This window comes from Schistocerca serialis, chromosome 6 (genome assembly GCF_023864345.2).
Source record: "Schistocerca serialis cubense isolate TAMUIC-IGC-003099 chromosome 6, iqSchSeri2.2, whole genome shotgun sequence".
Taxonomy (NCBI): domain Eukaryota; kingdom Metazoa; phylum Arthropoda; class Insecta; order Orthoptera; family Acrididae; genus Schistocerca; species Schistocerca serialis.
Genome location: NC_064643.1, coordinates 341,115,665 through 341,142,170, shown reverse-complemented (window position 1 = coordinate 341,142,170; position 26,506 = coordinate 341,115,665). Strand labels below are relative to the sequence as shown.

At 38.6% G+C, this 26,506-nt stretch overlaps 1 protein-coding gene across 1 annotated transcript in view; it reads right to left on the bottom strand.

The window, feature by feature from the left end:
• LOC126484512 (protein madd-4-like) overlaps window positions 1-26,506 on the bottom strand; it is a 320,139-nt gene that overhangs the window by 245,978 nt on the left and 47,655 nt on the right. Inside the window, exons 6-7 of the mRNA XM_050108049.1 lie at window positions 12,335-12,488; window positions 4,429-4,537 (exon numbers count right to left, since the gene is read on the bottom strand). Coding sequence (XP_049964006.1) covers window positions 4,429-4,537; window positions 12,335-12,488 — 263 coding nt within the window. The remainder of the gene's footprint in view (window positions 1-4,428; window positions 4,538-12,334; window positions 12,489-26,506) is intronic.

Here is a 26,506-nt window from a genome sequence, read left to right as displayed (position 1 = left end):
TGTTGAGCGGAGATTGAATTTTGAACTTTGACTCCAGGTTCCACGAATTTTTGATAAGACATCATGATTCCACTAAGACAGTCTGTTATTTGAATAAAATGTTTTCTTCATGATTACTAGTCACTGACCACATGGTCCTCATCAACTGCCATAATAAACAGGGTGTCTCTGCTAAGAGTTGTCAGGTGCATTTTCTCTGGTGTTTTGGAAGATATTTGCAATTTTGTTTTTGTAGTGTGCAGCTGTAGTCAGTGCAGATGAATATTGCTCATCATTTCTTTCATGCAACACCTAGTGTTGATGGAAAGTGTTGGTTTGTTTCCCATCACAAATAAAATTATTTTTAAGTGGAATTTTACCTGAACATCCAAATTAGTCTAGTGTGATATTCATTTTACCAGTAAGTTATTAACATACAAAGGATACCAGAACTCCAGCATGACTGAGGAGTGCTGCTGCATGATGGTAACAGTCAATGTGGGCCAGGGCAGTGCTGTCACTGCTGGATTTCCGTCCCTTGTCAATAAAACAAACTTCATACTAGGTTAATTTGAGACCACTCTAGTTGTTCAGAATGCAAAATTCTGCTTTAAAAATAATTTTGTTTGTAATGGGAAACAAACAGATGCTTTCCAATGACAATGGGTGTCACATGAAAGATGTAGTGAGCAGTATTTGTTTGGACTGGATCCAGCTGCACATTGTAGAAAATAAAAATATCTACCAAAACAACAGTGAAAATGCACCCAACAACTCTTGGGAGGGACACCCAGTATATTCCAATAGCAGATCACATACACAGTCATAAATAAGAATATAATAAGTAGTAAAAGAAACTCTCCAATGGTTGACCAAATTCATTCCAATTCCCTGAACTGACTATAGACTGAATTATAAAGTGTGACAGATTACTCTACACCCTTGAATAGCCAAATGGAATATTTAATTTGGCAATAGAAGTGAGTAGACTAACCTGTCATGTTTTGGAATGCAAACTATGGCCAACTGGTTTGAAATTCATTTGAACATGCCTCACCATTTTATTTACAATGTAGGAAAAGATAGATTGCAACTTATGTGAAGAAGACATGTTACGCTGCAAACAGGCACAATCAAGACACTTACATAGAGCTTTTGGCCACAGTCTTCATCAGAAAAAGAGAAACACACATCATTCACATACAAAAGCAAGCAAACGTCATGCACACATGTACCTGAATTTTGACAGCTGTCTTTCCTTTCACACTAAAAAATCACTCCCATACAGCATGGCCACCTACGGATGCCATGTAGGCAGTGACAATAACTCACTTGCTCCGTATGCTCAGGATATCACCATAGCCTTCACAGACAGGCACTAGCTCCCAGACCTGGTCTGCAAACAGATCTCCCATGTCATTTCCCCTCACACTCCCCAATCCTCCCACAACCCCTAAGACCCCTAAGAACCAGCCACACAGGAGTGTCCCCTTCATCATCCGGTACCACCCTGGACTGGAAAAATGGAACCATATACTTTGTCAGGCTTTTATTACCAGTCATTATGCCCTGGAACGAGGTACATCCTACCAGAGATACTTCCACCCCTCCTAAAGTGGTGTTCCTTCAGCCACCCAACCCCCACTACATGCTATTCCATTTCTATGCCACTCCCAATCCCAAACCATTGTCACAAGGATCATAATCCCTGTGGGAGACACAGGTGCAAGAACTGCTCAATCCACCCACCCAGCACTTCCTATTCCAGTCTTGTCACAGGTTTGTCCTACACTATCAGGGGCCAGGCCAACTGTGGAAGCAGCCATGTCATTTACCAGCTCTGCTGCAATTATTGCACAGCTTTTTGTATTGGTATGGTACCAACCAGCTGTCAACAGGGATGAATGGCCCTGCCATACTGTGGCCAAGAGCACCCTGTGGCGCAACATTCAGCTGAACATAACATGCTTGATTTCAATGATTGCTTCAGTACCCAAGCCATCTGGATTCTCCCCTCCACATCCTCCACCCAACAGTTTCCACCCACTCTGTCCTCCCATCTACTCCTCACCCTCGTCTCCCACCCTCTTTGCTTACCACCCTCAGCCAACACACTAACCCATCTTTCCCTGCTCCTCTCCATTTTTGCTCCTTTTTCTCCCACCTCCCTGCCCCACAACCTCCTAATGCTGTGCCTGTTGGCATTCTAGTCACTGCACGCTCCACCAGATATTGTTCATCTCTCTCCACATCCATGCACTACTATCCCTTCCTTTCCCTGGCCTGTCCATATTCCTGCTTGCATCCCACATGATTGTTACATTCTGGCCTGAGATGCTGGAGGTGGCGATCGATCATGTATGCATGAGGTGCGCTTGCTTGTTTGTATGAATGGTGTGTGTTTCTCTTTTGCTGATGAAGGCTGTGGCTGAAAGCTCTATCTAAGTGTCTTACTTGAGCCTGTCTGCAACTTAGTGTGGCTTCTTTATGGTAAGCAGCAATCTATGTTTTCCTACATTGTTGATATTCCTACCTGCAGTTTCCACTGTTTGATTTCACCTTTTTATTTTTTATTTATGACTGATTATGCTCTCTCATTAGCATACATATAATCATACAACAATGACCATGTGGTTAAAATCAGCCAACAGTAGGGATTAAAAACTTTAATTCAAATAACAGGCAGCTTCAGCAGAACTCAGGACATCTTATAATTGGTGTTTAATCCTTGAAACTCATATGGGAAACAAATGCTACCGGATATTGTTTCAGATGTCTTCTCCTGTCTCAAATTTTGCAAAGCTATTTCAATGTAGTGCACAATTATTCTCTTGAGAAAATGCCAAACGGACTTCATTATACCTCAAGTTACACCGATGGCCAAACCAAGTAAGTTTTGCCCCGAACAAAGTTCTTTATAAATGACTGAAAAATACCTGAGAAGTGAACACCAAAATTAGTTAATTTCAACTGTACAACACTCTTATGTCACTTTTGAGTCACATAAAATACAAATATATTACAAGTTTACAGTAAATCAGTAAATAATGTTTTTTTCCCTTCAAACAAGTATTACATAAAAATGAGGTTTATCAGAAAGAAGAAATAGGCTACATTAACTGAGGTCATTTGTTTCTTTAAACACAAGAATCTGACGGATTTTCACTCTGTAGTGGAGTGTGCAGTGATTTCAAACTTCCTGGCAGATTAAAACTGAGTGTCAGACCAACTGTCAAACCTGGGCTCTTTGTTTTTGCTGGCTACTGCTCCACAAACTGAGCTATCCAAGCACAACTCACAACTTGATCTCATAGCTTTACTTCTGCCATACCTCATCATCTACCTTCCAAATTTCGCACAAGTTCTTCTGCATTTCTACCAGGACTGCAATCCTGACAGAAATGATACTGTAGGGACGTGGCTTAGCCACTGCCTAGGGGACTGCTTCTTGTGAATTTTCACTTTGTAGCTGAGTGTGTGCTGATTTGAAACTTCCTGGAAGATTAAAGATGGGTTCTTGACTGCAACTTGATGCTGTGACCTTTGTCAGCCAGCCCTTCACCAACTGAGCTTTCCAAACTTGGGTCATGACCTGTTCTCACAGTAGGTCTCGAGTCATGCTTCAGTTCATGAAGCACTTGCTGGTGTAAAGGTCCAATGTTCAAGACCCAGTTTGGCACACAACTGCCAGGAAGCTACAGTTATATCATGCCTGTAAGAGTTAACTTTCTCATTAGGTCTCAATAATTGGCTAGTTATAAATGTATTTAACTTTTCCAATCAAATTTATAATTCACTGGCTGTAATATAATTACTTCTCCACACTCTTTATATGTGTTTTCACTGCTGGATTGTCATGACATTTAGTTTCACTATTTGTATTGTGCTATTATTGCTGTTTCTTACATGCAACTTGCAATATTTCCCAAAAATGTAATGAGAAAGAAAAATCCCAGTTATGTTTCAAAAAATCAGATATGAGACAATAAAGGAATTCGAAACTGGAACTGATGTTCTCCCTTAGAGACTTCCTGAATATCTATAACAATGAGAATTCTGAAATTATACTATACATATCAGTCTGTCATTCTTGAGGCTCTAAGTTTATCACGAGATTCTCAATAACAGCTACTTTCACTTGACTGGGTTCATAAGACAGATGTTTCTTTTATCTCTGTTAACATGATATCTGTTAATTTTTGTTATTTTAATAATAGTGGTAGTAGTAAATATAAATGTCTACCTCATTTTCTAGAACTTACCTGTGAGCATGACAGAACTCTGTTTGTATTTACACAAATCTTTATTTTTGGGTGACTTAAGATTTATTATCTGATATTAATAACTCTGCAGAAACTACCACATCTTCATCACAAACTTTTCTTAAAATTTAAGATAACATTAATTATCACTATTAGCTACCATGGCATTTAAAAGCAACATACTTACGAAGGCTGCTTTGCATTTTCTTCATTTTCTGAAGGTACTCTTGAAGGACCATAAGTCTGTATCAATGAGTGCCTGTTATCTCCTCCAGGCATTTTATCTTCTTCTTTTCCTGGAATGTCAGAGCAATATGTAAATGGAACATAAAGAGTTCACTACCTCAGTTCATAAAGTGAACACAAAATGTCAAAACAATAAATTTGTCTGACTAGCAGTAAAATAACAGCTGCTTATACGTGAAGAACTGGTGTAAATGCCAAGACCAGGAAATATTCTCTCATTTAATAACTAAACATTTAGTTACTAGCTGAGTACTTAGTGTTGCCTGGGTATGTATTTATTCCAATTCCATTATTCCATTTCCACCTTTCACCTCTCTCTGTCCATGTCCTTCTCCCCCCAGTGTCCAATGCTTGCAACCCCCCCCCCCCCCCCCATCTGTCTCCTCTTCCTCCCTTGCATGTCTCTTTGTCTCTTTCCTCCTAGCCCTCTCTCTGTCCCTCTCCTCCTACTCCTTTCTCTGTCCGTCTCCTCTCGCCCCCTCCCCCTCCTATCTGTCAATTTCCTCATCCTTTTCTCTGTACATTTCCTCCTATCCATCTCTCTGTCCATCTTCCTACTCCCTTCTCTCTCCATGTTATCATCCTCACCCCAATATGAGGTTGCCAGTTCTTTTCTGTCTTTCCAGACAGCACATAACATGTGTACCAAGATTGACTGAAACTGATTTAGGCATTTAAGAGTTTTTTACTGCAGCTTTGACTTCATACATACACCACACATATTTCACATACATTTAACAATTTCACAGATATCTGTTCACACATTTCATCTGTATGTCTAGCGAATTTTGCCCTCCAGTTTCATTTTACACAGCTCAATGTTTATGACATCATATCTCCTGAATGTGTGTTGTACAACGATATAATTTGCAAGTACATCCTATTTTTTATGTGGACATTCCCCTTATAATGTGTTATTAACAGCATTAGTAATAAGGAAGTAATAAATTAAAATGTCATCCACGATGCAGCAGGTTTTTAACACATCTAGTGTTTATGATGTCATATCTTGTGAAATATGTTTCATACGATGATATATTTCTGCACGCACAATCTGTGTTATATCTGAATAATGTTTGCAAAAAGTATTGCAAATACAGTTATTAGTAAATAAGTAATAAATTAAAAGGTCATGCCTGATGTGTCAATTTTACTGCATGAACAATGAAATTGCATTAAGTGATAATATTGTTTCCTTTCGTCATTTATTGGGGGCTGCCAGAGAAAAAAATGCATTACAAAAGTTTTAAATTATGTGCAAAGTCTGCTGGAAGTTGTTAAGTGTTGTCATTCTCAAATACTGGATAAATCTAGTAGCTATTTCTGCATTGTGAGCTACACCTCTTTTTCACCACCACATCTCTCTTTGACAGACAGATGTTTCTTACCCCATAGTGGTTCTTTCCAGATAGTATATGATATGTGTACCATGTTTGTTTGAAATCCAGCCAGTGGTTTAAGAGGAGACATGGAACATACACAGATACATTCACTTTTAAAATATGTATGGATTAAATATGATATAGAACTGACTACCAGATCAAAGCCTGACATTTAGTATATGGCAGACTTATGGCAGCTAGAGCTGATGCATATTTGGAAAACTAACAATTGTAGGCATCTGAATGACTACTTGCTATGCACAAATGACAAAGGATGAAACATCTAAATAATTTTTTTAGAAAATTTACTGTGCGTAACTGTTAGTGGAAGATTGTTTTTCCATCCACAGTGAATTTCAAAACATCAGAAAGACTTGTCAGTTATATATATGAGTTGTTTAGAGCAATATGAAGATTCTGTGTAACACACCACTCAGTATAATGAGCTTCACTTAGTCGCAGAAGGAATTCTTGGTACAGTCACAAATTAGAGGACAGTTTCTTTTTATAAATATACTGCAAGAAATTCCAAGTTTAAAGGCTCTTCGTTAAGGTCTTGATCAGAGGAGAGAAAACTCAGATACAAATTAAATGTGACATTGAGCCAAGATTTTACCATTGCTTTCAGCATACTTCTATTGTCTCCAGTTGCTTCCCACTAGTGGGAATAGAAATGGTGACACTAAAAATTTCCTTCTATAATTTTCCACAGTCTGCATTACAAATCCACCACAGCCTAACTGAAATTAGTTAGTTAGTTTCATGTTCTCTCTCTCTCTCTCTCTCTCTCTCTCTTTCACACACACACACACACACACACACACACACACAAAAGAGTCTCCTCTGGGCCCCATCCCAGTCTGTTTTTAATGTCCTCCTTGCTTCACCTGTCAAGTGTTGTTTTGATTCCAAGGTAGCATATTTCTTAACTTCATCTACTTCATGGTCATCAATTTCAATTTTACATTTATCACTAATCTCATTTCACTACTTCTCATTTCTTTCATCTTTCTTCAGTTTACTCTCAATCCACAACGTGCTCATGAGACTGTTTATTCCATACAACAGGTTTCTGCAATTCTTCTTCACTTTCACTGAAGGTAGCAATGTCGTCAGTGAATCTCATCATTGTACTCTATCACCTTGAATTTTAACTCAACTCTTGGACTTTTTTTTTTATTTCATCATCGCTTCTCTGATGTGCGGATCGAAAGACAGGGATGAAAAACAGCATTTTTATCTTACACCAGTGCTAACCTGAGTACTCTGTTCTTGGTCATCCATTCTTAGTAATGCCTCTTGTTTCTTATACATATTGCATAATAACCATGTTTCCCTATAGCTGACCCCTATTTTTATGAGAATTTTCAACATCTTGCAAGATTTTGCATTTTTAAATGCCCTTTGTGGATCAACAAATCTTATGAAAGTGTCTTGATTTTTCTCAAGTCTTGTTTCCATTATCAAGCACAATGTCAAAACTGCCTGTATGGTGCCTTTAGCTTTCCTAAAGCCAAGCTAATAGTCATAACAGATCCTACGGTTTCTTTTCCATTCTTTTCTCTGTCACTCTTGACAACTACTTGGATCCATGAACTGTTCAACTGTACAGCTGACTGAGTGATAGTTCTTACACTTATATGTCCTTGTTATTGTGTGTAGTATATTCTTCCGAAAGTCTCCGAAAGTCTGGTTGTATGTCACCAGTCTCATAGATCCTAGCCACCAACCTGAATAGTCACTTGGTGGGAGTTTCCCCCATGACTTTGCAAATTTTGACAAAATATTATCTAACCCTTCTGCCTTATTTGATCACAAGTGTTCAAACACTCTGTTAAACTCTAACTCTAATTGGTTCCCCTATGTCTTTCATATCAATCTTGTAGAGGTCCTAATCTACTCTTCCTCCTGTCTGTCTCTGATCTGTGTTTTACAGTGGGCTCCCTGTTGCAATCTTGATGTTGCCACCTTTGCCTTAAATTTCACCAAAGGTCTTTTTCATTTTTCTATATGGTCAATCAATCCTTCTGACAACCGTTTCTTTTTCAATTTCTTCACATTTTTCTTGCAGCCATTTCACCTTGGTTTCCCTGCGCTTCCTATTTACTTCATTCCTAAGTGACTAACATTGTTATATTTCTGTAAACAAAAATAAAAACTTTGAGGATTGTCTATGAAACTACTATTCTGTCAGAGACAGCAAAGGACTTGGAAGAGCAGTTGAACAGAATGGACAATGTCTTGAAAGGAGGATATAAGATGAACATCAACAAAAAACAATGATAATGAAATGTAGTTGAATTAAATCAGATGTTGAGGGAATTAGATTAGAAAGACACAAAAAGTAGTAGGTGAGTTTTGCTATTAGGGCAGCAAAATAACTGATGATGGCCAAAGTAGAGAGGATATAAAATGTAGACTGGCAATGGCAAGAAAATCATTTCTGCAGAAGAGAATTTAGATTTAACTGTAAGGAAGTCTTTTTCTGAAGGTATTTTTCTGGAATCTTGCCATGTATGGAAGTGAAACATGGATGATCAACAGTTTAGACTAGAATGGAATAGAGGCTTTTGAAATGTGTTGGTACAGAAGAATGCTAAAGATTAGCTGGGTAGTCCATCCGACTAATGAGGAGATACTGAATAAAATTGGGATGACAAGAAATTTGTGGCACAACTTCACTAAAAGAAGGGATCCATTGACAGGATACATTCTGAGACATCAAGGGTTCACAAATTTAGTACTGGAGGGAAGAGTGGGGGATGAAATTCATGGAGAGAGATTCAAAAGAATGTAGGTTTCAGTACTCACTCAGAGACAAAGAGGCTTGCACAGGATAGAGTAGCATGGAGAACTGCATGAAACCAGTATTTTTGGTGCAGACCCCAACAATATTCCTACCTTCCTTGAACTTTTTTGTATTTCCCTGTTTTGTTTATCAATTCAAGTATTTCTTCTACAACTGGAGGTTTCTCCACCATTAACTTTCTTGTTCCAATGTGGGTTTGTTCAAGATCTGTGATTGCCCTTTATAAAGAAGTCCTATGTAAGTTTGTTCAACATCTGTGACTGGCCTTCATAGAGATGTCCACTCCTCTTCAACTGAACTGTCGACTGTGATATTCATTGTTGCAGTATCTACAGCCTTAGAGAACTTCAAATGCAACTCATAATTCCTCAATACTTCAGTATCCCATTTCTTTACACACTGATTCTTCTGCACAATTCTCTTAAACCTCAATTTACTCTTCATCACTACTAAATTGTGATCTGAGTCTATATCTGCTCATAGTTATGCCTTACAATCCACCATCTGATTTCATAATCTCTGTCTGGCCTTCAAGTAATCCAGCTGGTATCTACCCACATCTCCAGACCATTTCTATGTGTACTTCCCTTTAACGTAGTGGTTTCCATTACCTTCTACATTCTCATGCATTCATCAATGCTGGATGTGCAGCCGTGAAGTTTGAGGCACCATGTCATGGACTGCATGGCCCCTCCCGCAGGAGGTTAAAGTCCTCCCTCGGGCAGGGGTGTGTGTGTTGTTCTTAGCATAAGTTAGTTTAAGTAGTGTGTAAGTCTAGGGACCAATTACAGCAGTTTGGTCCCTTAGGAATTCACACACACACACACACACACACACACACACACACACACACATCAATGCTGATTTTTTCCACCTTTTATGGATAGTTTCCCTACACCAAGGCCAAGAGGTAGCCCTGAACCTCTATCCTCTCCTCTACACTTGATATACCTTCACTTATGACATCCGTGATTTCAGAGATTGCATGTCCATACAGTGTACAGGTTTGTTTACAGAGGCCACCTGGGTCAGTTGCCTGGTGCACAATGGTGAGCCACCAAAGAAACAGTATTATTTAAGTGATCACAAACAAGTACTCAGCTTATTCAGTAGCCTGTATTATTGTTGTTCAGGCCATGTGTTCAGTGCTATGCACAAGCTATACTTAATTGTATCTTACATGTTGCTCTATGAAGTACTATGTTCCATAAATTGTGTTTGTTCTTACTATGGCAACCCTCTTTGACAAGGCCATTGGCAAAATGAGGGTGACTCCTTATACCATAACTCTTTGTTTACCATTTCTGATGAATTTTATTTAAAATTTAGGTAGTGGCTGGGTCTGAACCTGGGGCATTTTGATTACTCATCAAACATGTTACCTTCCCCCACAGAACATTCGTTTTACTCATCTGACTGTGATGGACTGCCTCTCCCTGAATGTGGTTGACTGGTGTAGGTATTTTGAGACATATTCTTGTTAATCATTTAACTGTGGCAGAATACAAGGTCCTTTCATAGCAGTGCTACAAGTAGACTCTCATCACAGATTACCATTTCCTCTAAATTCAACAGATGGCATTTCAATTAAGAGTACACAATAATGCTGCCATTTTATGTGAATGTATTTGGCAAACACACAGTAAACTTCATAGTTTTCTATAAACTCAGTAAATAACTTCAAAAAATATATTTCAGGACCTCAATGTCAGCAGTTTGGCTGTCCAGTGCAATGCTTTGCATTATGTTGTAAACGTAGCAGTTGAAGTTTCATAGTGTACCTGGTTTTTTGGTTGATTCTACCTTTTTGCTCATTACTGTGAGACTGTATGTTGTTACAGACTGCAGTAAATGGGGTAAATATTGTAAATAAGGACTCTTGTCTCTCTTAGTGCTTTGTCAAAAGCCCAAAATATAACAAACAAATTGAGCACATTGGTAGCATTCAGTGTACAGTGTAAGTTGAGAGACACAATAGCACGACACCCGAGTCACAGCACCCAGTCTTGTACGTAGCAGTTAAAAGTGTTTTACTGTAATCAAACTAACACTGCATGATGTCTTTTCTTCAACTGACCAATTTCATAAATAGTCTCCATTTCACCCTTATTTGTTGCTAGGGGCAGAAGAAGCAACAAACTTCCAGTAATCCAACTGGATGTGTTAGTATGTTTGGCAACTCATAGAAGATGACACACATCCATTATACCATTTTTGGCTTCAGTGGTTTCTTTAAGTGAATACATGGGTGATTTCCACAAGAAAACAACAGCTGATTCTGTCTTCCTTCCATATCCTACATGATCAGAATAACAGGATTGAAAGTCACACATGGGAGGTAGCAGGTGTTGCCAGTTCACCTTTCTCTGCCTATACAATATCGTTGTGGTAGCAACAGCTGGCCGTTTCCATCCTGGGTACATTCACATGTTGTCTGATAAATTCAATATTGGGTTTGCTTAGCAGGTTGTTGACAGTCTTATCAATTCCCTGCATATTTTTGGAATCAGTTTAGGACATTCAGTTGCATAAAATGTACTCTACAAAAAAATAATGGAAACACTGAAAACAAATAATGATTATTACCTTATTAGCAGGAAATAACACCTGCAACTGACTGTGGCAACTCGCACTCCAGGTAGCAGAGCAATATGACAAAGATAAGCTTGACAGGAGGCACGACTGAACTCATTCTCTAATTGGTTGTTATTATGGAAGCTATCCTGTGAGCAAGTAGCTGTCAATCACTTTGTTAATCTGATCCAGGTATAGTGCTTCATCTAAAATGAACTCAATATTACTGGGATTCTGAACTCCTAACCTTTCTTCTGTATTACTAATTTCTTTAGCTTCTTATAAAATCCAAAATTAATACCTCAAATTAACAGATATTTACTGTCCATGGTCTCCATTGGAAGCACTGTTACCTGCTGCAGGCAGGAAATGCTATATGAACCTCAAGCAAGCAATGAGTAATATCCATTTGAATCTATTAATAAAGTGTTGCACTAATGTATTTCACGATATAACTATGAAAACCTGTTCTCACAGTTAACAAATGTTATAATGGGATGTCTTGGGGGTGATATAAATAATGGAAACAGTAAAGATAACAACTCACCAAAATAGTTGGGGCACTGAACCATCAATAGAAATGTAAACAAGCATAAACAACACACACACACACACACACACACACACACACACACACACACGCACGCACGCACGCACTCCCGCACGGCACCATTTTCCAGGCTGGGTGACTACACTGTATTGGCACTGTCACTCTTGGCTCGGTGAGGCTGCAGTCATGCATGGGAGATGACGATGTCATCAGTTCATATGTGTATGCCTGTTTTGTAGCATTTTACTTCTGAAGAAAGATGTTTGAAGGTGTAGCAACATTTTCTGTCTTTTTTACATGCCTGCCCACCACTCAATGCCATAACTATACAGTGGGTTGTTACCTTTATGCCTTCAATTATTTAGTTTACATATTTTCATTCATATCACTATACTTATCCTGTTGTCTTACCCATTTTCAGTTTCAAAGTAGTTATTGTCAAATACGCAAACATTATTTACCTGCAGTAATCACCGTGATGATAAAATGGGGCAACTGTAATTGAAAAATGATGTGTTTGGTAAGCACTAACCTGTCTGGTACTCTGGTCCAGGGCAAATGACTCCCGTTAGACATGTCTGTTTGGGAGGTGGACGTGCTGTAGGGTCACAAAGGGCACTTGGCTCAGTACCTTCAGCACACCACACAGCTCTGGTCTGAACACCCACACCACATGTTAGAGAGCACTAAAACATGATTGATTAATGTTAGGTACAAATAAGGTATGTTATGGGTAAATATCTTTAATTTCAAAAAGTCAATAAACTAGATATAACTCCTTGTAACTAGATATAAATAATACATGCAGTGAAGTCAAATTAGAGCATAATAACTGTCAATAAAATGAGACTATTGGCTGAAAGTATGACACAACTTTTGTCAGCTGTGGATTTGTTGATGTCAGTATTATTATTATTATTATTATTATTATTATTATCAACTCCAAGGGAAACTAAATTTTAGCAAAGAAATGTCTAGAATTAGAATATAACAATTAAAAAACAAAGGTTCATTTGTCCAGCATTTACATGTCACAGAATTTATCAAAGGTGTCTATCATAATCAACAGAAAATAGTGCTGAACAGAGTTTTCAATTGATTCACTGGCATACTACTTTATCTTCATCATTTTCTAATTTAGATTACTACCTTATTCTATTGTTGTTGATGAAAAGTCTTCATGGTTCCAACTTCTGTGTCAAATTACCTATCATTTCCTCTTTCAAATTAAGTAAAATATTTTTTAGCTTCCTGTGTATTCTCCACATTTTGCATTCTGTTTCTCTAGTACTTCACATTTTCTTACTTACTGTCACTGATTACTTTTTACATTCTTTTGTAATTTTATATTTCTCATTTTATGGCCTATGCTTATTTTATTTTACTACACATATCCAGAAATGTCAGCTTCACTCCTTACATATTTTTCACTTCATTGCCCCTACTGATGGGAGTTTAATAATTTTGAAAACAGTCAAAACATTTCAGTCACTCTGATACATTGTAAGCCTAATCTATTTAAACCATTCATGATGAAAATCTCTTGTTACTTTTATTTGTGTTATGTTTCTCTCATAACATTTTACTAAACTTCATCACAGGTCCAACAGTTTGAAGACAAACAAACAAATATCTGGGATATCCCATTGTGTATTAAGAATTAGAAGCAGAGGATAGAATAGTGTGGAACTTCAGGGAAAAGTGATGAACTTGTGTGAAATAGAATAAACAGTGAATTGCATCAATCAAGTTAATTTGGATTTTTGAGTGAGTGCAAAGAATCAGTTGAAAGCATGATCAAGAAACAACTGTTCCTCTGTTATCCAGTCATACCATTGTACAAAGAAACAGACACAGAGATAGAGTATCAAATGTTACAGCTGAAATGACAACCGAGTAACCACCGAAAATGCAGCTTGTATTCTGAACACAAAAGTTGAATATTTTATTTTGAAGACATACAAGAGAGAGAGAGAGGTTTCATGGGTGACTGGTCAGTAGTATAGCCCAAGGTCTAGATTAGGTAGGACAGTGATATTTTTGTTGGGAGTTGACAAAGACAATGAAAACATCATAACCACTAACTCTGTTTGTAGAATAAATTGTGCTCTGAAGTGTAGCCAGAAGCATAAACTAGGCTGGAAGGTCATATTTTGCTTTTAACTGGTGAAGTCAACAAATGAATAATAACAAATGTTTTGTTTTGTTTTTATATACTGCACATTCCATATTTAATTATACCAAAACCCTTGAGTAATCCTTATTTTCAAAGTTTTTAATATGTTTGAAGGCTTTAATAATGAGAACACTACCACCCAAAACCCCTACATTCCTAAGGGGTTGAGAAGCTCTGATATTTAAAACACACATGATTATATGATGTCATAATCCTCAAACTGTTTGATATTGTCACTAACCAAAAATGACAGGTTGTGCTGTCTTTGTCACTACTTCCAAATACGAGAACCCTCAACATCGGATACTACTCATGAAGAATGGGCTGTAAAAAATATTTAATTTTATCATTATAATATAATATTTACCTTCAATCTGCAACAATTACACACAGCTGCATTTTAACCATATCCTTTATACAACATATACATCTCATCTCTTCTGTTGCACAAATCCATAACATTAAGAACAATACTGGGTTACTTATTCAGTGTATTGATGAACATAGATTTTTATATTGCCTTGTTGTATGAAACTGCAATAACAGTTCTATTAATAGTAACATATGAGAGTAAAGTTGCTGATAAGAGAACTTTCAGTACATCCCAATGCTTTGATTGCAGTCAGCAGAGAATCTTCTTGTTACAGAGGCTGAAACCAATTTTTCTTAAGAACCCTTATAAAAGCTGAAACAGAACTAGTTGGCCTCCATAGCACAGCACAACTCATCAGAAATGACACAAAATGGAAACTAATAAGATACACGAAGTAAAGGAACCAAAGGGAGAAGATCTGCAAAGAAAAGAAACAGTAAATAAATGTTTGAAGTTGACTTAAAAAGTAATGAACACCTTCAATGAGATAACAGAGTTTGGTATCAAAAATTACTTTATTAAGAGACGTTATGTCACATGTGATTGTGCTTTGAGGAGTTATGTTATCAGATTTTTTGCAAAGTACATTTTTATTTCTGTGAGTAACTCTACTCTGCTTTATGTTACATATACAAAAAGGAATATATTGACTTTCAATTTACAATCTTTAATTAATTGTCTTTTAACTTTTAATTCACAAGGAGAGCCCTGGTGTACTAGTAGGAACCACTTGAAAATGGCTTTTACGAAAAATTTTATGTCAGTATACTTCCATTTTGAAAAAAAAATGTCGATGGTCATGATTCAGGAGCCTTCCCAAACCAAGTGTAATCAACAAATAAGAGAATTTTACACATACATATCAAGCCTGTAGTCTAACAGGTTCATACAAATAGTACAATTAATGTTTTGGATGCATTGCTGATATATTTGAGGAGAAAAGCCCATGCTAGCTGGAGCTACAGCCAAGTGGTATAAGGCCTGCATTTTGGATCACAGTCAACTTCCTTGTATGTAAAACTGAATAAGACTTCCACTAAGAGTTTACAACACTTTAGTTGTTGCTGGTCTCCCATTGGGCACTTCCCCAGATTGTGGATAGAGGATTGCCCACGAGATATGGTAGGTACCAGGAAGATAAAATACCATGGATGGACCAAACCCAGCAGCTGCTACCTTGTAGCACGATATTGGCTTATCAAAGGCTGAGGGAGTTGACACTGAAAGAAAATCCTCAATTACATTAGGCCTAGCAAGCCAGTAAAAGAGCTTATTTGTAGTTTCTTTCAAGACACATGAGAGCCTTGGAATGCGATCAACTCGATTAAGTTACCTGCATGAGCAAACTCTTGTCAGGGATGATGGTTTACGACCTGATGATAGACAGGGTCTTGCAGAAATGCAAAAATCCTGGAGAAGACTTACATGGATTGGGACTATCAACTTACTCAGCCTCACAGGAAAATGTGAAGAATTAGTGGACATTATGGAAAGGAGAAAATTAATGATACTGGGGATGAGTGAAACAAAATGGAAAGGGAAGGGCATGAACAAATTAAAGAAACAGTGCACACTGTATTGGCATGGAAATAACAAAGAGATGAAGAATAGTGTCAGTTTCATCATGAATAAAGATCTAGAAGGAGTCACTGACATTCAGTGCATTAGTGAGAGAATAATAAAGATGACTTTCCATTTAGGGAAAGAAAAACAAACTTTAGTACAGCTGCACGCACCTCAAATTGGATGCTGCCACGAGGATAAGAACAAGTTTTTTGAAGATTTGGAAAAAGTCATTAGTAAAGAGAGGGTGACCATTATAGGAGACCTAAATGCACAGTGGTCTAGGGGCAGCGTCTTTGATTCATAATCAAAACGTCTTCGGTCCCGGGTTCGATCCCCGACACTGCCTAAATTTTGATAAATAATCAGCATTGGCGGCCGAAGACTTCCGGCATAAGAAGTCAGCCTCATTCTGCCAACGGCCTTGTCACAGAGGGCGGAGGAGCGGATAGAGGTTCAGGGCACTCTCTTGTCCTAGGGGTGGGAAACTGCCCCTAAAGGCGGAAGAATCAGCAATGATCAACAACATGAGGATGCAGAAGGCAATGGAAACCACTGCATTAAAGACACGTAACGTGTATCCACAGGACATGTGGCCTGTAATTGAAGAAGTTACGTGATGATCTCTCCATTGGCAAAAGATTCCGGAATAGTCCCCCATTCGGATCTCCGGGAGGGGACTGCCAAGGGGGAGGTTACCATGAGAAAAAGATTGAATAATCAACGAAAGGATAACGTTCTATGAGTCAGGGTGTGTAATGTCAGAAGCTTGAATGTGGTAGGGAAACTAGAAAATCTGAAAAGGGAAATGCAAAGGCTCAATCTAGATATAGTAGGGGTCAGTGAAGTGAAGTGGAAGGAAGACAAGGATTTCTGGTCAGATGAGTATCGGGTAATATCAACAGCAGCAGAAAATGGTATAACAGGTGTAGGATTCGTTATGAGTAGGAAGGTAGGGCAGAGGGTGTGTTACTGTGAACAGTTCAGTGACCGGGTTGTTCTAATCAGAATCGACAGCAGACCAACACCGACAACGATAGTTCAGGTATACATGCCGACGTCGCAAGCTGAAGATGAACAGACAGAGAAAGTGTATGAGGATATTGAAAGGGTAATGCAGTATGTAAAGGGGGACAAAAATCTAATAGTCATGGGCGACTGGAATGCAGTTGTAGGGGAAGGAGTAGAAGAAAAGGTTACAGGAGAATATGGGCTTGGGACGAGGAATGAAAGAGGAGAAAGACTAATTGAGTTCTGTAACAAGTTTCAGCTAGTAATAGCGAATACCCTGTTCAAGAATCACAAGAGGAGGAGGTATACTTGGAAAAGGCCGGGAGATACGGGAAGATTTCAGTTAGATTACATCATGATCAGACAGAGATTCTGAAATCAGATACTGGATTGTAAGGCATACCCAGGAGCAGATATAGACTCAGATCACAATATAGTAGTGATGAAGAGTAGGCTGAAGTTCAAGACATTAGTCAGGAAGAATCAATACGCAAAGAAGTGGGATACGGAAGTACTAAGGAATGACAAGATACGTTTGAAGTTCTCTAACACTATAGATACAGCAATAAGGAATAGCACAGTAGGCAGTACAGTTGAAGAGGAATGGACATCTCTAAAAAGGGCCATCACAGAAGTTGGGAAGGAAAACATAGGAACAAAGAAGGTAGCTGCGAAGAAACCATGGGTAACAGAAGAAATACTTCAGTTGATTGATGAAAGGAGGAAGTACAAACATGTTCCGGGAAAATCAGGAATACAGAAATACAAGTCGCTGAGGAATGAAATAAATAGGAAGTGCAGGGAAGCTAAGACGAAATGGCTGCAGGAAAAATGTGAAGACATCAAAAAAGATATGATTGTTGGAAGGACAGACTCAGCATACAGGAAAGTCAAAACAACCTTTGGTGACTTTAAAAGCAACGGTGGTAACATTAAGAGTGCAACGGGAATTCCATTGTTAAATGCAGAGGAGAGAGCAGATAGGTGGAAAGAATACATTGAAAGCCTCTATGGGGATGAAGATTTGTCTGATGTGATAGAAGAAGAAATAGGAGTCAATTTAGAAGAGATAGGGGATCCAGTATTAGAATCAGAATTTAAAAGAGCTTTGGAGGACTTACGGTCAAATAAGGCAGAAGGGCTAGATAACATTCCATCAGAATTTCTAAAATCATTGGGGGAAGTGGCAATAAAATGACTATTCACGTTGGTGTGTAGAATATATGAGTCTGGCGATGTACCATCTGACTTTTGGAAAAGCATCATCCACACAATTCCGAAGACGGCAAGAGCTGACAACTGCGAGAATTATCACACAATCAGCTTAACAGCTCATGCATCGAAGCTGCTTACAAGAATAATATACAGAAGAATGGAAAAGAAAATTGAGAATGTGCTAGGTGACGATCAGTTTGGCTTTAGGAAAAGTAAAGGGACGAGAGAGGCAATTCTGACGTTATGGCTAATAATGGAAGCAAGGCTATAGAAAAATCAAGACACTTTCATAGGATTTGTTGACCTGGAAAAAGCGTTCGACAATATAAAATGGTGAAAGCTGTTCGAGATTCTGAAAAAAGTAGGGGTAAGCTATAGGGAGAGACGGGTCATATACAATATGTACAACAACCAAGAAGGAATAATAAGAGTGGAAGATCAAGAACGAAGTGCTCGTATTAAGAAGGGTGTAAGACAAGGCTGTAGCCTTTCGCTCCTACTCTTCAATCTGTACATTGAGGAAGCAATGATGGAAATCAAAGAAAGGTTCAGGAGTGCAATTAAAATACAAGGTGAAAGGATATCAATGATACGATTCACTGATGGCATTGCTACCCTGGGTGAAAGTGAAGAAGAATTAAATGATCTGCTGAACGGAATGAACAGTCTAATGAGTACACAGTATGGTTTGAGAGTAAATCGGAGAAAGACGAAGCTAATGAGAAGTAGTAGAAATGAGAACAGTGAGAAACTTAACATCAGGATTGATGGTCATGAAGTCAATGAAGTTAAGGAATTCTGCTACCTAGGCAGGGAAATAACCAATGATGGACGGAGCAAGGAGGACATCAAAAGCAGACTTGTTATGGCAAAAAAGGCATTTCTGGCCAAGAGAAGTCTACTAATATCAAATACCGGCCTTAATTTGAGGAAAAAATTTCTGAGGATGTACGTCTGGTAGTGAAACATGGACTGTGGGAAAAGAATCGAAGCATTTGAGATGTGGTGCTATAGACGAATGTTGAAAATTAGGTGGACTGATAAGGTAAGAAATGAGGAGGTTCTACGCAGAATCGGAGAGGAAAGGAATATGTGGAAAACACTGATAAGGAGAAGGGACAGGATGATAGGTCATCTGCTAAGACATGAGGGAATGACTTCCATGGTACTAGAGGGAGCTGTGGAAGGCAAAAACTGTAGAGGAAGACAGAGATTGGAATACGTCAAGCAAATAATTGAGGACATAGGTTGCAAGTGCTACTCTGAGATGAAGAGGTTAGCACAGGAAAGGAATTCGTGGCGGGCCGCATCAAACCAGTCAGTAGACTGATTGGGGGAAAAAAAAAAAAAAAAAAAAAAAAAAAAAAAAAAAACAGGATATGAAAATGTAATGGGACCTCATAGATATGATAGAAGAAATATAAAAGGTGAGCATCTCCTTGACTACTGTATGAGGAGTGGGTTGGTGGTGAAAAACAGTTGGTTTGAGAAGAGACAGAGACATAAGATAACACGATACAGTTGGGATAGATTACAAAAGACTGTAATTGATTATGTCATCACAGATGAAGAGAGGAGTATAATGGTAACTGATGTCAGAGTAATCCCCAGCAAGAGCCCTGACAGTTATCACCATCTATTAAAAGCAGACCTGAGAAACTTCCATGTGCGAAAAGTACAGAACAATAAAATGCAAAAAATAATCCTTGCTACCAAGAGATGAAAGGAAAAATGGAGAGGCAGAATGGACCAGACTAAGGTACACATTGGTAAAGGAAGCCACCGAAGTTTGTGGAAAGACAAATTCGATGACAAGAGAGAAGGAAACACCTTAGTGGAATGAATGAAAGTGTGAGAGCAGTAATCAGGGAAAGAAATCTCTTCAGGAAAGAGAGGGAACAGGAGAAAACTAAACCGAAACTTATTACAGATAAGGCAAAGCTCAGAAACGTCGAACAAATGTACTGAATCAAGAAACTGGAAGTTAAAAGAACAGGTGCAGAACAAAAGACCAAGGCATGGAAGGTACTCACTCAGAAATTGGAGGAGGACAGTAGAGGCAATAAGAAACTGTTGCGTAGGGTTGTCAGAGGTAAAAGCAAACCAATGAATACTATAAAAGCACTTAAAGATGAAAATGGAAATCTGACATGAGAGAAGTCCTGAAAAACCATTTTGACCGCCTATTAAATAGGTCAGTTGAAGAACCAAACACGTAACTGGAAATCCACACTTACAATGAGGAAACTCCCATCACCTGGACAGAAACAGAGGCAGCCTTAAAATCTATGCCTAAAGGAAAATCTTCGGGTGCAGATGATACTGACATGATAAAGGCAGCAGGTATCCAAGGCATACAATGGCTGCACTGAGTAGTCAGTGCCATATGGGCAGATAACAAAATACCTGCGGATTGGAGCAAGGGCGTAATTATTCCCCTGTTTAAGAAAGGTAGCAGGCGGAAACGCACCAACTACAGAGGAATAACACTACTGTCTCATGGGCTAAAAATACTTGAGAAGATCACAGAAAAGAGACTGAGAACTATCATAGAACCACAGCTGAAAGAGGAACAATATGGCTTCAAAAGTAACAGATGAACAATAGATCTAATTTTTAGCACCAGCATGTTGATGGAAAATTATTGGTCATTTTATTCCCGGATATAGAAAAAGCCTATGACAGTGTTGTAAGAGATAAGATCTGGGAATGCCTGAGGAAAAGAATGTGCTTGGAGGACTAATAAGAAAAATTCAGATGTTGTACGAAGACTGTACAAGCTATGTACAAATTGGGGAAGGACGATCATCATGGTTTGAGACCAAGAGTGGAGTTCAGCAAGGAAGTGCACTGTCCCCACTACTATTCATCACTGTTATGGATACAGCAATGAAGAATATCAAGGAGAAGTCAGGAGAACTGAATGCATTTGCTTTTGCTGATGACATCATGATATGGGGTGAAACTGAAGAGGAAATAAAAATCAGACTCAATGAATGGAAATCTCAGTTCCAGAAAATAACCTCAACATCAGCAAGACCAAGACAGTGGTGATTGCAGTCAACAGAGATGGACAACCAGCAAGTGTAAAACTAGGAGACCACCAACTCGAGTGTGTGGACAGTTTTCCTTATCTTGGAAGTGTAAAATCCAATGATAATTTGGTCAGAAATGAAATCACCAACAGAGTGCACAAGGGATCTGAATTCTACCAACAAGTAAGATCACTTTTATGGGATGACTTGATTCCAAAACCGGCCAAACTGATGATATTTAATAGCTATTTCATACCAATATTGACCTATGGTATTGAAACATATACCCTCACAAAAAGAGAATCATCAAGGCTGCAAGTGTCAGAGATTAAATTTCTTAGACCGGCCATCCAGAAGACCAAGATGGAGAAGTTAGGGAATGAGGAGGTGAGGAAAGAAGCAGGAATAAAAACATCCTATTACATCGAATTGGCACATCTAGACTTCGATGTTACGGGCATGTGATGAGAATGGAGCCAACTAGAACAGCCAAAATAAACTTGGAAAGACAGGTGTGTGGGAAAAGACCTCAAGGAAGACCTCAAACCTGATAGATGGACTTGATTAAGGCTGAGCTAGTACCCTGAGGATGGACAGTGGATGATGTTTTCCATGAACAGGTGTATTTGGACAGGACGAAGTGGAAGAAGCTTATTACCAGTATCTGGGAAACTGGAACTGTTAAATGATGATGATGAGCAATAAAATAAAAACCATCTTGAAGTTTATCTATTATTGTTATACTAAATGAAATTAATTTTATTGTGAACACAGTGGAAAGAATTTCTTTGCTTTCCCTGCATCTGTAATGCATTCCCCCCCCCCCCCCCCCCCCCCCCCATCTCGATATATACAGGCCATTAAAATTGCTACACTTGCTACAGACGCAGAATTTAACCGACAGGATGAAGATGCTGTGATATGTAAATGATTAGCTTTTCAGAGCATTTACACAAGGTTGGCGCCGGTGGCGACACCTACAACGTGTTGACATGAGGAAAGTTTCCAACAGATTTCTCATACACAAACAGCAGTTGACCAGTGTTGCCTGGTGAAACGTTGTTGTGATGCCTCGTGTAAGGAGGAGAAATGCGTACTATCACATTTCCGACTTTGATAAAGGTCGGATTGTAGCCTATCGCGATTGCGGTTTACCATATCGCGACATTGCTGCTCGCGTTGGTTGAGATCCAATGACTGTTAGCAGAATATGGGATCGGTGGATCCAGGAGGGTAATACAGAATGCCGTGCTGGATCCCAATGGCCTTGTATCACTAGCAGTCGAGATGACAGGCATCTTATCTGCATGGCTGTAACGGATCGTGCAGCCACGTCTTGATCCCTGAGTCAACAGATGGGGACGTTTACAAGACAACAACCATCTGCACGAACAGTTCAATGACGTTTGCAGCAGCATGGTCTATCAGCTCGGAGACCATGGCTGCGGTTACCCTTGACGCTGCATCACAGACAGGAGAGCCTGCGATGGTGTACTCAACGACAAACCTGGGTGCACGAATGGCAAAACATCATTTTTTCAAATGAATCCAGGTTCTGTTTACAGCATCATGATGGTCGCATCTGTGATAGGTGACATAGCGGTGAACGCACATTGGAAGCGTGTATTCGTCATCGCCATACTGGCGTATCACCCAGCATAATGGTATGGGGTGCCATTGGTTACACGTCTCGGTCACCTCTTGTTCTCATTGACGGCACTTTGAACAGTGGACGTTACATTTCAAAAGTGTTACTACCCATGGCTCTATCCTTCATTCGGTGCCTGCGAAACCCTACATTTCAGCAGGATAAGGCATGACTACATGTTGCAGGTCCTGTACGGGCCTTTCTGGATACAGAAAATGTTCGACTGCTGCCCTGGCCAGCACATTCTCCAGATCTCTCACCAATTGAAAACGTCTGGTCAATGGTGCCCAAGCAAATGGCTCGTCACAATACGCCAGTCACTTGATGAACTGTAGTATCGTGTTGAACCTGCATGGGCAGCTGTACCTGTACATGCCATCCAAGCTCTGTTTGACTCAATGCCCAGGCGTATTAAGGCCGTTATTACGGCCACAGGTGGTTATTCTGAGTACTGATTTCTCAGCATCTATGCACCCAAATTCCGTGAAAATGTATTGACATGTCAGTTCTAATATAATATACGAACACACTGAACCCATGAGTATAAAATTTCCTGTAATATGAACACAGGGCACTTCCACCACAGTTAGCAATGAGTTTGTTCATCAAGTATACCTGTATGAATGGAACTCACAAAGTCTCAGATATGTATGTATAAAATTTCTTAATTTTTGAGAGTTCTAAGAATTCAATTTGATCAACATGGATCCTATTTCATAACTTTTGATCTTCATTCTTAAAAATTAGGAGTGTAATGACCTGAACCTTTCAGAGGAGTTACACGTTTTACTGGCCCTCAACAAGTACACTGAAGCTCATCAAAATAGATCGGTCACAGAGTCTGGACTCCGACAGAACTCAGGAAACTGGTTTGAATGCGATAGTGCCATCCCATCCACTCCCTCTGGAAGTCTTGACTGAGTTGACAGACTGCTCTGTAGCATAGCCTGAGGTCTAGATTTGGTTGGGAGGTGACAACTTTTGCTTCTGGGTTGTCAGAGGCAATAGCTGTGAATATGAAATAAAGGTTACTAACAGCATTGCCAAAGGTCTATGTTCTCTCCTAATTTAACACACTTTTCATTGTAAGAAAATGTAATTTTGAGTAAATTCAGAAGAGCTGTAAAGCGTTTGAATGCTTGGTACTCAGCAGCTTGTAAATATTTGTTAATGAACATCTTCTAAACACCATTAACAGCACTTAAAATGTTTATAAGCCAACCAGTATTCAGGTGTTCGTGTCATCAGTGGAATCTGATACAGAGGGCGACAAACAGTTATATGTTCATTGACAATCTACAACAAGACAACTGTACACATAACAGCATGGTTGTAATTTGATTCTAGTTACCCATATGGCTGTTGCTTACTAGATGAACTTCAAGATGAGCATCACAAAAAATCTGTGACAGGCATGCAGGTATTGGTATAAAGGTACATAATGTAAGTTGACTTACGTTACCACTAATACCTATACAATTATCTTGTTGTAGATATCAATGCACATACAACTGTTTGTCATCCTCTGTATCAGATACCATTGATAATGGGTTATACAATCAACACCGGTTTGGTTAATAAACATTTTAAATGCAGCTCATGGTATTTAAAAGATGTCCGTTATCAAAACGGCTGAATTACGAGTACATAATACACAAATCTCCTGAGTATCTTGGTGCATATTATTATTATATCAACAATGAGAAAAGCAGGGATAGGTGGTTGGTGTGTATGTCTTACCAGAAAATAATAATTTTGGTTTAAAATTTGTTTGCTTTTCTAAATAAGAAAGAAAATGAGATCCACTCCACATGCATCCTTCAGGATGAAAAAAATGTGTTTATTACATGGAACAACTATATCTTAAGAAATGGCAGTTCATACTACAACATTCACACATCATTTCAAATCACACATTAAATAACAAATCTAACAGTCTTCTGATAAAATTTGGAGTCCCTGACTTATACAGCACCACAACATTATTTATATTACGATAGAGCTAACTGTTATGCCATTGCAATCCAGAACCTTATATAAATGATAGCCTATTGATTGTTAATGTCTTGATCAATAGATGACAGTATTGTACAAGCAAATACTTGGGGCAAAATTTCTCACAAAGAACGAAAGACAAAATCCTGCAACTGGTGCTCTAATGGCAACTCTTAATTAATGCCTGAAGGCTGTAAAATAACAGTTAAATTATATGAATGTGACAAACAGTGCATCTATTCATCCTGGGACTGAAAAAACTATGCCCAATTTGTGAGAGTGGAAAAAACAAAAAACAGTGACACTGCTGAAAGGTAAATGTGATACATTGCATATCTCAGTAAATGTAGATATAACACAAACAAAGATGGAATAAGCAGGGAACAACACCAGGAATCACTGCCAGAAACTAAATTTCTCACATAAACTGACATACTGGTACTTGGAAGAAACTGTGCATGTGTTTTAAATTATTTATTGCAAGAAAAACTCTGTAACATTATCTGTCAAACCAGGTGTGCTACGTAATGAAATCCAAGCACTTAGAAAAGAAGATGCACTGGTAATGCTCACTTGATCTATTAGCAGTAGTAATAGGAAATGATGTACTTGGAAACATAATGCACACAACAGTGATATTGTGTACAATTCAGTACCATCAGGGTAAGGTACAGATGAATCATATATATAAGCTGAACAAATATGTTCTAAAAGCAGCTGAAGAATACAAATCATGTCATAGTAGTTGATGTAAATAGATTCCTAAGAAGATAAGGTTTCACATAGGAAGGATTAGATATGAACAAAAAAGGAGGAAAGAAACTATGCAGGGAACTACAGTGTGCATAAACAACCAAAATGCAGATCACAGTAACACAAAATATCAAAAACCAGGAAGACGTGATAAATGGACCATTACACTCCAAAAATGCATACATTTCCAAAGGAACATTGCATCATAATTTGGAATAACACAGGCACTTCAAAATTGTATTTATCTGCTGACACTGAACAAGTGGCTTTCAATTAAATGTTCCCTTGTCCAGGGATATACATCAAGAATACATGAGTGCAGGTTGTAGACACATAGTTGATGACACACAGTAGTTTGGTGAGGTGACTGCCTGTGAAAAGAGGGAAATCTGGGTTCGAGTCCCAGTCCAGCACAAATTTTCAGTCATTCCATTACACAGCTTATGGTTGTCCATATTCGTAATTGCAAATACACTTCATGTATTTCATAATGGCTGTAGTTGCCGCAATGCCTGTTCCTTAAGACATGCATGCATGCACGCATGAAGGAACATTGCATCATAATTCAGACTACCATAGGCACTGCGATATCGTAAAAATGAGGAAGATCATACTAATCTAATAACAGTACAAGATGGCACAGCATTAAGTGTAGTACTGGAACCTTCACACTGTAAAAAACAGGAATTATCTAGTCACACCTCAAGTTCTATCTACAACTGATTTTCAACAATGCAGGAGTTATCAGAAGGAAATAACATTAAAGTTTTGCATCAAAACATTCAAAAGAAAGAAAGTAGAAGTGCTCCTAAGTGGAAACAGCCAGAGTTATAATGTCTCAGTAAGGATGGGTGAAAGGAAGCAGAACTTCACAGCCTAATAATGAGAGACTAAGATCTACTTAATTATTTCTTCTGCAAATTACAACATAAAGG